Below are 17834 nucleotides of genomic sequence, written 5' to 3'. Positions count from 1 at the left end.
CTGTTAGAGGCAGAGTGTGACGTTCGATCTTCCAAGAAAGTACATGGCGCGAAAGGCACGCGCTCCTGGTCCTGTGTTCGGTGGATGAATGGAAGCGCGAGAGCGTGATCCGTGCTTGGAATCAGAACTTGAATAATGTGTCGTCGCGGATCGGTACAGCCTACGTTTATATTGACGCCTGTCCCCAAGGAGAATTACACAATGAAAACCTCAGATGATGCTACCGAGTTTCAGACATAAATTTAACGACAGATGGCTTTTTTTTTTTTTTACTTTTATACAATTTATTTAGTCGACATCGTGATAGACAGACAGATAAAGTGGGCAGTACATTTCCCACACTTGGAATGCTTTGTACATATTATGAGATCTTTAATCTTTACATATTTTCATCCGTGACATACATATCTTAGTCAGTGTTGGACAGTACAGAGAATTGGGCATTTTGGTCAGTCACAATTGGTCACAACTTGAGAAAGTGATCAATAAATAATAAAATATAATTACTTAACACCAGAGCATACAAAGTCCACACATAGAATACAGAGATAAAACAATACAGTTTATACTCATTGTATAATTGATCTGTACAAATAGTATTTGACATTTCACATTAAGTATATAACTTCATTACATATTTTTGGCCAACTTACTAGGGAAAGGTATAACCTTTTAGCTTATTTCAACTCAAACATTTCCCCATCATCTCCTTTGCACGTTTATGCCCACCACAGCACCGACGCGCATCGTTAACCCAACACAGTGCTTCTGCTTACCTAGGACAACTAACCGACGTTACACAGCACTCCAGGAAAACAACGAGGTTCCTAATTCTGAATCACACACACATATGCAATCAGTGGCACATATGCGCACGTACAAACACACACACACTTAAGTTGAGTTCAATATGGTGTTTACAGTTCCCTAAACCCAGGAGTCGGGGGAGCCGGTGTACTGGTTCGCCCGCTGGGAAGGCCTCCGAGTGGTGGAGTAGAAATCCACGTAGTTGGTATTGGATTTGAGTGTCAGGGTCTGGGTGGCGTACCTTTCCTGCGCGTCCGGGGCAGGCTCCTCCTGGTACGCATCCTCCTCGTAGCCTTGCGGAGACGACAGGTACATTCTGTAGTTGTTGAAAGTCGTCCGGTTCTCTGGTTCGTCGTAAAACGGTTCCTTGTTCTGATGGAAGGATGGACGCGCGAGTGAGCGTTCCCATTTTACAATTAGTAGGCGCAGGAGCATTACTGTAATGGCGTCCTAGTATATATAACAATACGCTACGCAATGAGGGGGGTATTTGAACCTGTGCAAGCTTGCGATCTGCTGTTCTGTGAAGTGCTCCAACCACTTAGCTTTAGCCACAAATAAACATTATTGTTGTAACAAATGAACGACACCAAATAACTTGGAGTGAGAAGTCTGTGAATGTCTTACTTGTGGCCGTATGAAGTCCTCTCTTGTCGGGGAACAATAGGAGCCTATAAAATATGGTGTTTGTTTTTCTGATCCTGGAGGAGAAAAACACATAGATCATTAATACAGACTTTAAAAAGGGTGGCTCATATCAAGCAACCTAATCGGCGCATAGCCATTGATTCACTACTGTATGCGTCCGAGGAAAAAAACGTTAGCTAGACAACAAACGAAATGAGCTATCAAACTGAAACATTTAATGCTAACTTCGACCTACGATTGTTAACTAGCTATCATAATGGAAACATTTAATGTTAACTTCGACCCACGATAATTAGAGCTAGCTAACAAACCAAGTTTGAGCCAGCTAGCTAACAAAATGCCAACAAATTCAATTAATAAAAGAATATGCTAGAGCTAACTGCTAGAGTTTACGTTATATGATGAAATCTGACATCTGACACTTCTCTTCTGCACTTCTGTTCTACTCTGCACAACTCCAACCTACGTCAGGCTCAATAACGTGAGTTGACTTGAACCAAGTTCCCAGTTTTTTTTATTATTTTTTTTAAGTTCCCAGTTTTAAGTAGTGAATCGGATCGGCAACATTACGACCTGCTCGCTGATGTTTCTGTAAACTGTTGTCTCCGTAGTACGTATCTAGTTGCATAGATGACTGCGCCCTCTGGTTGTTGTAGCTGAGCCTGCGGATGCCTAACATGGCTGGAGATGACGTGGCACTGCCGCCTGCAAGAACAACAGAGAACATTTTCTTTTCTTTTTAGATTGGGGTTGCCTTAGTTGTTTGCCTGGAATTTGGTTCAGGGTTGGTATGGTGTTGGGTCAGGGGTAAGTATAGGTGTTGGGTCAGAGGTCAGTATAGGTGTTGGGTCAGGGTTGGTATGGTGTTGGGTCAGGGGTCAGTATAGGTGTTGGGTCAGTGGTCAGTATAGGTGTTGGGTCAGAGGTCAGTATAGGTGTTGGGTCAGGGGTCAGTATAGGTGTTGGGTCAGGGGTCAGTATGGTGTTGAGTCAGGGGTCAGTATAGGTGTTGGGTCAGGGGTCAGTATGGAGTTGGGTCAGGGGTCAGTATAGGTGTTGGGTCAGGGGTCAGTATGGTGTTGGGTCAGGGGTCAGTATAGGTGTTGGGTCAGGGTTGTTATGGTGTTGGGTCAGGGGTCAGTATGGTGTTGGGTCAGGGGTCAGTATAGGTGTTGGGTCAGAGTCGGTATGGTGTTGGGTCAGGGGTCGGTATGGTGTTGGGTCAAGGGTCAGTATAGGTGTTGGGTCAGGGTTGTTATGGTGTTGGGTCAGGGGTCAGTATGGTGTTGAGTCAGGGGTCAGTATAGGTGTTGGGTCAGGGTTGGTATGGTGTCGGGTCAGGGGTCAGTATAGGTGTTGGGTCAGAGGTCAGTATAGGTGTTGGGTCAGGGTTGTTATGGTGTTGGGTCAGGGGTCAGTATGGTGTTGAGTCAGGGGTCAGTATAGGTGTTAGGTCAGGGGTCATTATGGTGTTGGGTCAGGGGTCAGTATGGTGTTGGGTCAGGGTTGGTATGGTGTTGGGTCAGGGGTCAGTATGGTGTTGGGTCAGGGGTTGGTATGGTGTTGGCACAGGGGTCAGTATGGTGTTGGGTCAGGGGTCAGTATGATGTTGGGTCAGGGGTTGGTATGGTGTTGGGTCAGGGGTTGGTATGGTGTTGGGTCAGGGTTAGGGGCTGTATAGAGGCTCTCACCTGTCTGGATGACAGGAGACATGTGGAGGGTGCTGGTGGGCAGGGTGGGCTGAGACCGGTATTTGTCCCGCTCCAGAGTGGACACCGGGGTGATGAAGTGAGTGTGTGTCCAGCCGTCCTGCAGAGCACAGCAGGGAGGAGATAGGCTTAGAACAGACTCTGACTCAGTACAGACCAGAGGCGTTGTTAAACATAAAACTCTACTGGGGCACCGGCCCCTAATTCATATCCCTTTTTTTTTTCAAGTTCGCTGTGCACAATGCACTACTAGGTTATAGAAACTACCCTTGCTTAACCCACTATACAACAGTTCAGGGACGCAAGTTTGATATCATCTTTTGGAGACATCAATAGTTAATGCGAGCACGCACATTTTTTTCACATTAATTTGAGCGCAAATCCTGTTTTTTTTTTCATGTCATATTGTTTTTATGTCATATTGTTATCAAAATAAGATGATCGGTAGGCCTATCATTTAGAAACTATCTTTAGTTTTGTAATGTTTTCTTAGCCTACCTCAATTCTGATTTGTGTTCCGAGTCCGACACCTGGGGGGTACTCCAAACAGTTGGTCATGTGACATACCCGGCTAAGTTAACTCCCCAGCTGACACCCAGCGTTGTAGCAACATTGCCAGTAGGTTGCTGCAACATTGTGAATCAGCTGCTGGGTTAATTTACCCGGTTATGTTGCATAACCTGCTTTCTGGAATACCCCCATGGACTCCTGTGTGAGTGCTGCAGTGGCTATTTAAACACTTTTACAAGCGTTGATTGTAATTTTTTTCCGGGATTATCAATCTAAATGAATGCACTGACTAATAAAATAAATTGTTAAAACTCAAACTTTAGATTTTACTGGGGCACAGAAGATTTATACTGGGGCACGTGCCCCAGTAAAAAGGGTATAACGACGCCCCTGCTACAGACTCAGTACAGACTCAGACTCGGTACAGACTCGGTACAGACTCGGTACAGACTCAGACTCAGTACAGACTCAGTACAAACTCAGTACAGACTCAGACTTGGTTCAGACTCAGTACAGACTCAGACGCGGTACAGACTCAGACTCAGTACAGACTCAGTACAAACTCAGTACAGACTCAGACTCGGTTCAGACTCAGACTCGGTACAGACTCAGTACAGACTCAGAGTACAGAAGTACAGCAGGTGTTGAGGAAGTGGGCGTGGCCATGGCCATGCTCACCTGTCTGTAGAGGGAGCGCAAGTCTCTGTACTGCCACAGAGTGTTCAACACCTGGCCTGCAGCCTTCACCACCTTCACAGAGTACCTGGGACAGGAACAGGAAGTTAAAGGAACTTTCCCTTCCTCCAGCCCAGACAGGAAGTTACACACATCTGCCTTTGCTCTCCCCGCCCCCCTTCTCCAGCCCAGACAGGAAGTACTGTATCATGAGGGGTTATCACTGTACTCATTACTGTGGGTGTGACATGGCATGTTGTATATGCAGAGATTGCAAAAGTAGACATCCTAGTAAGTACAGATACTCATGTTTAAAAATATTCTGAGTCCTCATCAAGTACTCTTGAATGCAAATGTTCCCCCCCAAATAATTCCTAACTGAAAAATAAATTAGATTTGTTCTACCTTTCCAAAACTTTTTTTCAAAACGTTTTTCCTAAACTTTTGGAAGGGAGAGAAAAGAGAATCCTTTTTTTTTTTTACTATTTAAAAAATGTTTTCGGCCTTTCAAAACTTTTTTCAAAAGTGTTTGGAGAGGAGAGGGGAGAACAGAAAAACCTTTTTTTTCAAAACATTTTTTCAGAAATATTTTTTCAACCTTTTGAAACTTTTCTTTCACACACAGGAAAGGAGATAAAGTTGTAATGCGTGTTTGTACCCCTTGCCCCGGCCCTTGCTGATGTGGACCAGCTTCTCGATGCCCCCCGTGTCGGCCAGCGCCTTGGCGTTCTCCGTGTTCCTGCTGGTCACCTCGTGCAGCGTGCAGCAGATGGATGCCACCGTGTCGTCAGACAGCAGCGAGGGGCTGGGCCCCGGGAGACGGTTCACCAGGTCACGCATGGCGTACTTACCTGACACACACACAGGGAGACACACACACACACATGCAGGGAGACACACACACACACAAGGTTTGATAGCTCAGCACCTTTCCAATAATCAATTCCATCAATTTCCCAACTCAAACAGACGAACCGCACAAATCTCCCCCACGTTCCACCCAGAGGGCCTGACTGACCTATGAGCTCCTTGTTCCTGCTGTCCAGGGCCATGTTCCTGAGGGCCGTGGCCACGGAGCAGACCACACGGTCGTTATCCATCCTCAGCAGCTCCACCAGGATGGGCAGGCCCTTCTCCTTACGCACCGCCGCACGGATGTACGCCGCAAACTGGGATGTAGACACACACACACACACACACACACATACACACACAGGTCAGTAGACATACACAAGGGGGTACACACACACACACACACAGGTCAGTAGACACACACAAGGGGGTATACACACACACACACACACACACACACACAGGTCAGTAGACATACCCAAGGGGGTATACACACACACACACAGGTCAGTAGACATACACAAGGGGGTATACACACACACACACACACAGGTCAGTAGACACACACATTCTTTTATACTTACTGAATGTCTATCTCACACACACTCAAACACACAAATACTCAGACGGGAGTCAGATGGCTGAGCGGTGAGGGAATCGGGCTAGTAATCCGAAGGTTGCCTGTTCGATTCCCGGTCATGCCAACTGACGTTGTGTCCTTGGGCAAGGCACTTCACCCTACTTGCCTCGGGGGAATGTCCCTGTACTTACTGTAAGTCGCTCTGGATAAGAGCGTCTGCTAAATGACTAAATGTAAATGTAATGTAAATGTAAATACTCTCTCACACTTACACACTCTCCATCTCACACACTCACATTCTCTCTCTCCCTCACACACCTTCCAGTTGCCGGCAGACAGGTTCTGCAGGGAGCCGGCGGAGCCCTCCAGGGTGGCAGGGTTGGAGCTCTCGGCCAGCAGGCCCAGGTAAGGCTTCACCACGGCCGGGTGCCACAGCATCTCAGCCCCCTTAGGAGGCTTGGAAAAGCCAGGGATGGGCCCCACGCCGTCCCACTGGAGACACACACACACACAGTGTCTGGGGAGTGGGAAAGAAGTGGCTGTTCCTGTGAAGTGATTCCTATCTAAGCTGACCGAGTCAAAACATCAGAGCTGTCCTGACTCAAGTCCTGAATAGTAAAAGTGTTTTTTGTAATTTCAGGACCTTTCATCATCTCAGTCTCACGCCGTCCAGCCCCGTTACCGTCCCGTCCAGCCACGTTACCTTCCAGCCCCGTTACCTTCCAGCCCCGTTACCTTCCCGTCCAGCCCCGTTACCTTCCAGCCCCGTTACCTTCCCATCCAGCCCCGTTACCCTCCAGCCCCGTTACCTTCCCGTCCAGCCCCTTTACCTTCCAGCCCCGTTACCTTCCCGTCCAGCCCCGTTACCTTCCAGCCCCGTTACCTTCCCGTCCAGCCCCGTTACCTTCCAGCCCCGTTACCTTCCCGTCCAGCCCCGTTACCTTCCAGCCCCGTTACCTTCCCATCCAGCCCCGTTACCTTCCCGTCCAGCCCCGTTACCTTCCAGCCCCGTTACCTTCCCATCCAGCCCCGTTACCCTCCAGCCCCGTTACCTTCCCGTCCAGCCCCGTTACCGTCCAGCCCCGTTACCTTCCAGCCCCGTTACCTTCCCGTCCAGCCACTCCCTCTTCTTTTTCTTCCTCATGCGGCCCCAGCAGAGGTAGTCGTAGTCTTGGTTGGCTGAGCCGAAGCCCAAGAGCCCGTCCACTTCCTGGACCCCCAGCAGACGGGACGAGGGCATCTCGATCTCCAGCCGGTAAGAAAGGTTCCTCAGCGTGCACACGCAGTTCTCCACTATCTGCAGGGGACACATTTCAGTGACGCACACCCATAGGAACATTTACATACGCATAAGCGTGTATATTTATATATATAATATATTTATCTTTGTATTTATATATGAATATATCTTGCTAGGTTGGCTGAGCAAGACACAACAAGGAGTTATAATAAATCAACACACACATAGGCCCCACTACTCACAGTAACCCCCCTGACCCCTGACCCCTGACCCCTGACCCCTGACCCCCGGGCGGAGACACACCTTGCTGTCGAAGTCGGAGGTGTGGACGCAAGCCTTGATGACGTAGAGGAGGGAGTCGACCAGCCCATCACAGCAGCGCAGCTGACCCCTCGCCTCCTCCCCGGCTGAACTGAGGTTCCTGGGGACCACACACACACACACACACACACACACACACACACACACACACACACACACACACACACACACACACCACACAAACCACACACACACACACACACACACACACCACACACACCACACACACACACACACACACCACACACACACACACCACACCACACACACACACACACACACACACACCACACACACACACACACCACACACACAGTCACACCACACACACACACACACACACACACCACACACACACACCACACACACACACCACACACACACACTCTCTTGTCACCAGGGCATGACATTAGCACCCGCCCACCCGCCAAATGCGGGTATAATTCGTCTGTGGCGGGTAAAGCAGTCAGTCTTACTAGCCACTTTGGCGGGTGGACTTCTATATATCTCTATATTTTTTTTTTTTATGTAGCAGGATTGCCAACTCTCACGCATTTCAACCAATTCACACGCTCTCACGCCACACATTGTATTTCTCACGCTGTTGGTTGTGTTTTAAAAAAAAGTTTGCAACCATGTTGTAGACTAGTCTTCTCAAAACATCTAAAATAATAAACTCATTGCAGGGTTTTCAAGCCTCACGCATTGACTGTGAGACACACGCATTTCAACATTCATTCTCACTTTCACACATACAGAAACATACAATATAAGATAAACATTTGTTTGTTGGACATTTGGGAATCAGAATTGATTAATGATGTTGTTTATAAAAATTTAAGTTGACAAAGTTTTGCTTGTGGGTTTTTTTCAGTTTAGTTAATATATTTTGTAGGCCTACTAGGTACATTTTATGTAATCTTGATTTGGGTGTTGACAATGGTCATTTACATGTGAAAGGATTGTAAAACTAGTTATTCAAGTAAATTGTAGCAAACCTATTCAACTTTAATCAAATAAATCTTAATTTCCCAACAACAAAATTGTGGCTTATGAAATTACTGAGTGGCTAGTAACTTTGGAAAACCACTAGCCACAGTGGCTGGTGAGCAACATTTTTAATGTCAAGCGCTGCTTGTCACACATAAACAGTGACAGTGGGTCTTCACCCTCTTCTGTCCTGAGCTGCAGTACCTCACTTCATCCACCAGGTGGCTTCAAAACTGCCCGGATACAGCGCAGCGCTTAGAGACTGCTTGTCCAATAGAATCGCAGGCCATACATTTCAGACAGCTATGTCAGGTGCCAGGCAGGAAAGAGACTACATAACACCACTGAGATAGTAAGGCCGCAGCCACCAGCCAGCACCTGTCCATTCGCCAGGTGGCTGAGCACGTGAGGATGAAGGTTGCGACCGTTTGGAAACTCCCTCACGACGGCGCTGATCCCTGGGATCAGTGCCGTCGGGGCTTGGGGCTTGGGGCTGTGGTCTCACCTGAGGCAGCCGGTTGTGTTACGGAGCAGCAGGGAGGAGTGGACCTTGAGGGCGTGGTCGCGGTGCGCTACACTGCTCCAGCCGGAGTGAGGGATGACCACGGTGCTGGTCAGGGTGCTCAGGGCGTCCCTGATGATGGTCATCTTCACTGCGTCGCAGGAAGACAGGTTCCACAGCACCCCTGAGACACGAAGGAGACAAGCCTCTGGTGAGGTCTGGAGCGATCTGATACACACACAGATACACACACACACCCTCACACAGAGACACACCCTCACACAGAAACACACCCTCACACAGAGACACTCCCCCTCACACAGAGACACACCCTCACAGAGATACACACACCCTCACACAGATACACACACACACACACCCTCACACAGATACACACACACACACACCCTCACACAGATACACACACACACACACCCTCACACAGATACACACACACCCACCCTCACACAGATACACACACACACACACCCTCACACAGATACACACACGCCCACCCTCACACAGATACACACCCTCACTCAGATACACACACACACACCAGTGACCAGCTCTCTGACATCGTTGTCAGTGGTCTTCCTCAGCAGACGCAGCAGCGCTGGAACGCCGCCGCAGTTCCTCAGCGCCACCTTGTTGTGGTCGGTTGCCTTGCCGTACACCAGGTTCCTGAGCGCGCCGCACGCGCTCCTCTGCACCTCCCCCGCCTTGTGGTCCAGCAGGTCCACCAGGTGCTGGATGCCCCCCAGGTGACACACCTGGCCAGGGAGGGAGGGACACCTGTCACCTAAACACACCTGTCACCTTAACACACCTGTCGCCTGTCCTGTACCAGGACGATAGCCGACACTACTCACCACACACACAACTCTGAGGTAAAACACTCAAGCATTGAAAAAGCAAAACAGAACAGATGTTGTGCCTTCTTTTCAAAATCACTTCAGAACTACATTTTAAAGCAATTTTCCTCCTGAATGAAACCAGTAGAGTACAAGGCGTGCTCTCCCTGCATACCTCCACCTTGACCCTGTTGTCTCCGTAGCAGAGGTGCTGCAGGTAGGCTGCAGCGTTGGCCTGGACAGAGGGGAAGTGGTGCTGCAGCATGTGGATCACCTCCGGCAGCTCCGGGTCACGCCACGCAAACTCCCTGGGGGGGGGGGGGGGCAGAATGAGAGACAAAAGGAGAGAGGTACGAGAGACAAGGAGAGAGAGAGGAAGACAGAAATAGATATCGGGGTGTGAGAAGAGATGGAGAGTAAAAGTGAGCCTTCCCTGTTTGACAGTTTGTTAACGTGTGGTGTGTGTGTGTATGTGTATGTGTGTGTGTGTATGTGTGTACCTGGGGTCCTTGTGGATGCTGTCGATGGAGGGGGACCTGGTGGCTGTTCTGTCGGGGTAGGCCAGCTCAACCAGCCCCTGCTGGGAGACCCTGTAGGGGTCTGGGTACAAGCCGTAGCTGCTCTGGTAGGGCAAGGTGCTGCAGTGGCTGCTGACTCTCTGAAGGGTCCCCAGCCCTGCACACACACACACGCTGAGGACTGCCTCACACGCTCCACCCCCCCCCCCCCCAAAATGTGCTCTCACACTTCTAACGTTACAGCTTCTGTATCGTTGACAAGGTGATATTTGTTCACTATCACCCCTCCCTCCTCTGTTCCCTCTGTCTTCCTGCCCCCTCTCCTCCTGCCCCCTCCCTCCTCTGTTCCCTCTGCCTTCCTGCACCCTCTCCTCCTGCCCCCTCCCTCCTCCGTTCCCTCGGCCTTCCTCCCCCCTCTCCTCCTCCACCCTCCCTTCCTCTCATCTATCCCTTATCGTGATACTCTCTCTCATCTCTCTCTCATCTATTGTGTTCGGCCTGGTAGTTATTTCCCTAGCCCTCGTTTCTCCCTTTTCACATCCTCCCTCCCTCCCCACTCCCTCTCTCCTCCCTCCCTCCCCACTCCCTCCTCCCTCTCATCCCCTCCCTCCCCAGAGTTCTTACAGACTGTCTGGAAGATATAATGAAAAACGGTGTGTATTTGTGTGTGTCTATATATGTGTGTATCTGTTTATGTGTATCAGTGAGTGTGTGTGTCCCAGGGCATCCATGCTGTGCTGCAGTACCTGTGCAGGGCCTGTAGAGGGCGCTATGGGAGGGGCTGTGGTAGAGCGGGCTGGGGTAGGAGCACTCAGTGAAGACAGGAGTGAGGTGGCAGTCTGGAGACATGGCTGCCAGCTGCTCCTGCTCCTGCTGGCTTGGGTGGGAGACGTAGGAGCTGTGAAGACCTGGAGGAGACACACACACACACCACACACATGAGCACACACACACACCCGCATGAGCACACACACACCACACACACACACACACACCACACACATGAGCACACACACACACCCGCATGAGCACACACACACCACACACACACACACACACCACACACATGAGCACACACACACACACCACACACACACACCACACACACACCACACACACACACACACACACACACCACACACACTCGCATGAGCACACACACACCACACACACACACACACCACACACACACACACCACACACACACCCGCATGAGCACACACACACCACACACACACACACACCACACACACACACACACCACACACACCACACACACACACCACACACACACCACACACACACACCACACACACACACACCACACACACACACACACACCACACCACACACACACACACACCACACACCACACACCACACACAGGGCATTGCCTTGTAATCTAGCTCTGCTGTGGTACCTGTACGGAGGGGATCCCTCCTTCCCTCCTTCCCTCAGGATTGTTGTTCAAGGAAGACAGGAAGAGGGAAGGAGGGAAAGAGGGAGACAGAGTAGCTGTGTTCTGTGCATGACGCTGATGTTGTGTGATATCTGAGGTACACAACAGCGAACAAGCAACATATCTTACCGTGAACTTGTACTCAGTAGGGAACATACAGGTTTGTTTTTCTCTCTCTATCTCTCACATCCATATTTCTCATTTATGTTTTGCGATAAACACCCCCAGACCCCCAGAGGAGAGCCAGGTTACGTAAAGCAGGATGTGGGTCAGTGGACTGGGCAGAAGGCCATGAGGGACAGATCTCAGCATCTGAAATCTGACTGAGGCGAATATAAGCCCTCCGCACAGAGAACCACATAGATACTACCCACTGTTTCTGTGTGTGTGTGTGTCAGACCTGTGAGGCTGTCGGGTCTGGACAGGGTGCTCCTCTCGTAGCATGCGTAGGGGTCGGCGCCGTAGGGGAGGGGCTGTGTCTGGCGGGGGAGGGTGGAACCAAACTGCTGCGGTACGGCTGTCATACAGGACCTCAGAGGAGACACGGACAAGCCCCGCCCCTCCACCAGGGACAGGGAGGAGCCCAGGCGCCCGGCCATGCCCACACCCGGGGGAGAGGTGGCGAGGGCGCGAGAGCCCGGACGCCCCCCGTTCCTCTGGGAGGGGGAGTAGAGCTGGGGGGGCGGGGAGGAGGTGGAGGAGGGGGGCGAGGGGCAGGAGGGGGGCATGGTGGTCCCGGGGAAGACGCTGGCCAGCGGTTTGGGCTCAGTGAGGATGGGCGAGCCGTAGGCGCTGCCCTGGGAGGTGCGGAGCGACACGCGGGAGGGGGACACCGTGCCCCCAGGGCCCCCCGGAGACTGGCCGCTGGAGGGAAGGGAGCCGATCCGCCTCATCACCCGGCCAGACGCCGACGCCTGGGGGGGGAGGAGAGGGAGGGGAAGGAGGAGAGGGAGGGGAAGGAGGAGAGGGAGGGGAAGGAGGAGGGGAAGGAGGAGAGGGAGGGGGGGAGGAGGAGAGGGAGGGGAAGGAGAAGAGGGAGGGGGGGGGAGAGGGAGGGGAAGGAGGAGAGGGAGGAGAGGGAGGAGAGGGAGGGGAAGGAGGAGAGGGAGGGGAAGGAGGAGGGGAAGGAGGAGAGGGAGGGGGGGAGGAAGAGAGGGAGGGGAAGGAGGAGAGGGAGGAGAGGGAGGGGAAGGAGGAGAGGGAGGGGAAGGAGGAGAGGGAGGGGAAGGAGGAGAGGGAGGGGGGAGGAGAGGGAGGGGAAGGAGGAGAGGGAGGAGAAGGTGGAGAGGAAGGGGAAGGAGGAGAGGGAGGGGAAGGAGGAGAGGGAGGGGAAGGAAGAGAGGGAGGGGGGGAGGAGAGGGAGGGAGGGAGGGAGGGGAAGGAGGAGAGGGAGGGGAAGGAGGAGAGGGAGGAGGGATGTGACATGAAATGTCATTGAAGGCAACATTCAAAAGTGGGACATAAAGAATGAAAGGTGGATTTACATTGAAAAAGACAGAAGGGGTAGAGTGGGGGTGGAGGGCAGACAGGGAGGTGATGGGGAGAGAGGGAGATAGGAGAGAAGAGGAGTGATGAGGGCAGAGGGAGGAGCGAGGGAGGAGGAGGAGCGAGGGAGGGAGGAGCGAGGGAGGGAGGAGCGAGGGGGCTACCTGTCCGGACGCCTGGCCCTCGGCCCGGGGCCCGGAGCGGACCAGGTTCTGAGCGCTGTAGAAGCTCACGCTGCTGTCATGGTAACCGCTGTCCGCGTAGGACGCCATCTGGACGGAGTGAGCCCCTGACACTGAGGACAGAGGAAACACATGACTACACACACACGGCTACACACACAGCTACACACACAGCTACAGACACAGCTACACACACAGCTACAGACACACGGCTACACACACACGGCTACACACACACGGCTACACACACAGCTACACACACAGCTACACACACAGCTACAGACACACGGCTACACACACACGGCTACACACACACGGCTACACACACAGCTACACACACAGCTACACACACACGGCTACACACACACAGCTACACACCCAGGGCCACACACATGACTACACACATGACTACACACACAGCTACATGTGTTCAATCAGAGCTTGATTTATTTTCATTAAATGTATTTTTTTCTATTCAGTTGGAAGCGTTCCCAACTGTTTTCCATGTTCACGTATTTATTGACAACTTTAATATATGTCAATATGTTTGTACTTATACTTTGTAAGTATAGCAAAAAAGGAGGGGTTGTACGAGGATATATGCAGTAGTTTAGTGATGTATTTGTCGTCATGTCAACATGATAGTTGCTTTCTGTTTCTGTGTTACATAAAGTTTGATCTCACAATCCATCCCTCCATCTACCTATCTCTACATCCTTTCCTTAACAGTTTCTTCCCTCTCTCCCTCTCTCCCCCTCTCCCTCTCTCTCTCTCTCTCTCTCTCTCTCTCTCTCTCTCCCTGCCACAGCTGTGGAGCCACACCAGTAAGTGGGTCATCCTGCTTTTGAGGAAGTGTGGAAGATTTCTAGAGCCCCACGGGCAGCTTGCGTTGGCTTAATCAACGTAGCAAACCGATTAACGTGACCTGGCTATTTATGTTCAGCGTGTCGTTTACAGCGGGTCAACAAAATCACTGTAGGTGTAGAACAATGGAAGGGTTACACTTTTTCAGCTGTGAGGTTCTGTTTGGAACCCAGACGGGGCCTTCTCTATCTGACCAGCGATGATACGGACAGTCACTGGAAAGTGGGTTCTGCCTCTTTACTAACAAACGGGTTCTTTTGTAAGAGAGTTGTGGAATCCTCTGCTGTTAGATCTTTATTAACTACTCACTGTAACTCCCTCCCCCCCTCCCCCCTGTCTGCTAAATGAACACCTTATTATTAGAAGTATAAGTATTACAGATGTACCCTCACTGTCATGAAGGGACACTCTCTCCGGCTCCCCAGGGTAAAGCCCCTCGTCGCCCCGGAACAGGCGGGAGGGGGAGGGCGGCCCTGCCTCCCCCTCACCAGGACGGGACTCCCCCACTCCGGACGCATCTGAACAACAAACAAGATGGCGTCACCTCACTGTCCCTGAGTCTGGCCCCGTCCAAACATCTCTGCTGACCAGCCTCCCTGCTGTCCAGGTGGAAGTGTTGGATGTTGGATGTTGGTAGGGTTGGATGTTGGTAGGGTTGGACGGCATGGCACACTGAGGTTACTCTGCGAACATCAGGTCAGGGAGGATGTGATGAGCCTCTCTGGGGGAGCACTCACCTGCTGATCGCCAGTTGAAGGACTTCTCAGATGAGCTGGAGGAGAGGGGAGGAGGATGAAACAGGAGAGGAAAAGAGAGGAGGAGAGGACAGGGGGGAGGAGTGGAGGGGAAGAGGAGGATGAAACAGGAGAGGAAAAGAGAGGAGGAGAGGACAGGGGGGAGTAGGAGAGAAAATGGATATCAGCACATGCATGGCATCTTACACCCTCAATACAAGACGGTTATCACGATCAAGACGCGTCACAAACAAGCGTTCTATCCCCAGGCAGCATGCAGCAGGGGTCATCAGGGGGTCATCAGGGGTCATCAGGGGTCATCAGGGGTCATCACTGTGCATACCTGCTGCTGTCACCGCCCATAGGCTCTGCTCCCAGCATGCATCTCTCCAGCTGGCTGGCTACAATCTGGCGCTCCTGCTCCAACTCTCGGGTCAGACGCTCGAACTGCAGCTCCTACGGAGACACGCAAGGATCAAACCAAGGAGTCTGGCCAGTCTGTCTGGTTGAAGAGCGGTGGAGGATGAACACAGAAACACACTTCCACACACCAGGGGACACCGAATAATCAGCGTAGATCAACTCTCCCATCAGAGTTCAGTCCCCTCTCTCTCTATCCCCTTCATTTCCTGTCATTCTTCTGTCTATCTCAATAAAGCAGAAAATGATTTACAAATATATATAAAAAAATGTAGGGACTAAAAATGTTGCATATTAAGCAGAGATGACCAACTGAACTACACGGTCAGAAATAACCCACTGTTCACCGCAGTAATCTTGAGGAAAAGCCTGCGGGCGCAAGAATGACATTGACGACATAATCCAAATATGTGTCTTACAAAAGAGGCTTTGTTGTATTTGGGTCAGCAGTGCTCTTCAGAGAGCAGCACAGCATCTAAAGATATGGCCCTGGATCCTGGACAAGGGCAGAGGATGACCATGTCTTCTCCCCCAGCTCCCAGCTCCTGGGCTGGGCTGGGTGTGCTGGGTGTGCTGGATGTGCTCCTCTGGCCTGGGTGGCACAGTTAGAGATTGAAAACTAAGATAAGACAGATAGACCCAGAAGAGAAGCTGGATATTCCCATGGAGACAGGACTACATGTTCGACAGAATGCACGTCTACATTATCTAAACTAAATTAGGATAAAATGTCAGTCAGAAAAGTCCTTATGTTCGGATGACGAGCCTCCAGCAGAGAGAACAGATCTTCTCTGTGTGTGTCAGTGTGTGTGTCTGTGTGTGTAGCTGTGTGGAGCTGTGTGTGTCAGTGTGTGTGTGTGTGTGTGTGTGTGGAGCTGTGTGTGTCTGCGTGTGTGTGTGTGTGGAGCTGTGTGTGTCTGCGTGTGTGTGTGGAGCTGCCAGCCTCATGCCAAGCACCGCCAGTCAGCATCCTGCACCAGCTGCATTGTAGCGTGAAAGAAGTTGCTTCTCATTGTCTGTTGTCATAAAGAGTGTCTTGTCTGTGGAGAGGGACTGATTCTCTCCATCTTCTTCTCCTACAGGTCAACCAGACCATCTCACAGACCCACACACTCCAGCAAACCCCCGGTGCAAACACATGGCCGATCAAAACGCCACAGCTTTAAGAACTAGAAACACCATGGATGTTCCAGCACGTGGTTAAGCAGGGAGGGTTGGATAGAATCATTAGAAACAAAAGAACCGTCTGAATTAAATGTTCCGAACAGAACCATCATCAGGGTTGTCGCGTTCCATTTAGAACCTCCGGGGTATTCTGAGTTCCAAACATCAGACATAAAGCTCATGAAGGGATCTTTTTTGGAACTTCCAGAAGGTTCTATCTGGAACCCCTTTTACAAGGGGTTCTTGGATTGAAACGTGCAGAGTGATTAAGATACAGGCTGTCAACACATCTGACAGCAGAAAACACCCAGAACAAACACTGTTCACAGTACACACACACAACACACACAACACACGGTTCACATCACACACACACACACTGTTCACATCACACACACAACACGGGGGAACGAGCAAACATAGTCAAGGTCTTCTCTTCTCTGAGGAATCCCAGTCTCTCAGATCGTGCAGGATTCACACTCATGTCATATTTTCTAAACAAACATATGCTTACTCCTGAAAGGCACCAAAATGCAGTTCAGACCTCAGGCCTACACAACCTCTGCAGATTGCGATAATGCTCATCAGCAGAAAGGACCAGGGAAGGGAGCGGGCACACAACATGCTGACAGACAGGATGTGAACATGAGAGACACGAGACACGACCTGCTGGTTGCTGCATGTCATGTTTGGGGACCACAACATGGTGAGGGAAGGAGAAAGACAAACATGGAGGAGAGAGAGAGAGAGAGAGAGAGAGGGGGAGGGAGAGAGAGGGGGTAAGGAGAGAGAGATTAGAGGGAGAGTATAGGGAGAGTAGAGGGAGAGAGAGGGAGGGGGGAGGGGAGAGTGTAGAGGGAGAGAGAGAGCCAGAGAGAGGGAGGGGGGAGGGGAGAGAGAGTAGAGGGAGAGAGAGGGGGGAGAGGGAGAGAGAGTAGAGTAGAGGGAGAGAGAGGGGGGAGGGGAGAGAGTAGAGGGAGAGTAGAGGGAGAGAGACAGGGGAGAGTAGAGAGAGAGAGAGAGAGAGAGAGAGAGAGAGAGAGAGAGAGAGAGAGAGAGAGAGAGAGAGAGAGAGAGAGAGAGAGAGAGAGAGAGAGAGAGAGAGAGAGAGAGAGAGAGGGGGGTGGGGGGGGGGAAAGAGAGCTACTGAACCTGCTCTTTCACGGAGGCCAGGAGATTAGTGGTGGTGGTGGAGGACGTGTCGGGCTGAAGGCTCTGGGCACTCGGTCCGTCTCTGGACGGTGTCGGTGCTTCCTCGTGGCTGGTACTTCCCTCCATCTCTGCCCTCTGCCTCGAAGCGGGCGGGATACGTAACCCCTG

The 17834-nt window shown here is 51.2% G+C and overlaps 1 protein-coding gene across 1 annotated transcript; it reads right to left on the bottom strand.

Annotated features, from left to right (window-relative positions):
- Positions 1-299: 299 nt before the first annotated feature.
- On the bottom strand, positions 300-17767 carry pkp4 (plakophilin 4). The gene is made up of 21 exons (XM_067260107.1): positions 17667-17767; positions 15274-15386; positions 14934-14968; positions 14589-14714; positions 13315-13445; positions 12066-12579; positions 10953-11114; positions 10189-10363; positions 9864-9996; positions 9394-9607; positions 8838-9018; positions 7325-7442; positions 6887-7078; positions 6100-6273; positions 5368-5518; positions 5008-5200; positions 4353-4437; positions 3147-3264; positions 2029-2160; positions 1435-1508; positions 300-1179 (listed from the first exon to the last, which is right to left on the bottom strand). Exons 2-21 carry the CDS (start codon positions 15309-15311, stop codon positions 928-930), a joined length of 3198 nt encoding a protein of 1065 aa, XP_067116208.1. The 5' UTR covers positions 15312-15386; positions 17667-17767; the 3' UTR covers positions 300-927.
- Between the last annotated feature and the right edge of the window lie 67 nt (positions 17768-17834).

The sequence above is a fragment of the Osmerus mordax genome, chromosome 22, assembly GCF_038355195.1.
Source record: "Osmerus mordax isolate fOsmMor3 chromosome 22, fOsmMor3.pri, whole genome shotgun sequence".
Classification (NCBI taxonomy): domain Eukaryota; kingdom Metazoa; phylum Chordata; class Actinopteri; order Osmeriformes; family Osmeridae; genus Osmerus; species Osmerus mordax.
The sequence above is the reverse complement of the archived record's forward strand: the minus strand, read 5'-3'. Positions and strand labels throughout refer to the sequence as shown.

Coding starts and splice junctions, on each gene's coding strand:
- pkp4 (XM_067260107.1), bottom strand. CDS start 15,311: ATGCTGGGAGCAGAGCCTATGGGCGGTGACAGCAGCAG. Junction 10,364..10,952: donor CCTCTACAGGCCCTGCACAG/GTACTGCAGCAC, acceptor GTGTGTGTGCAG/GGCTGGGGACCCTTCAGAGA. Junction 3,265..4,352: donor TGCGCTCCCTCTACAGACAG/GTGAGCATGGCC, acceptor TGTGCTCTGCAG/GACGGCTGGACACACACTCA.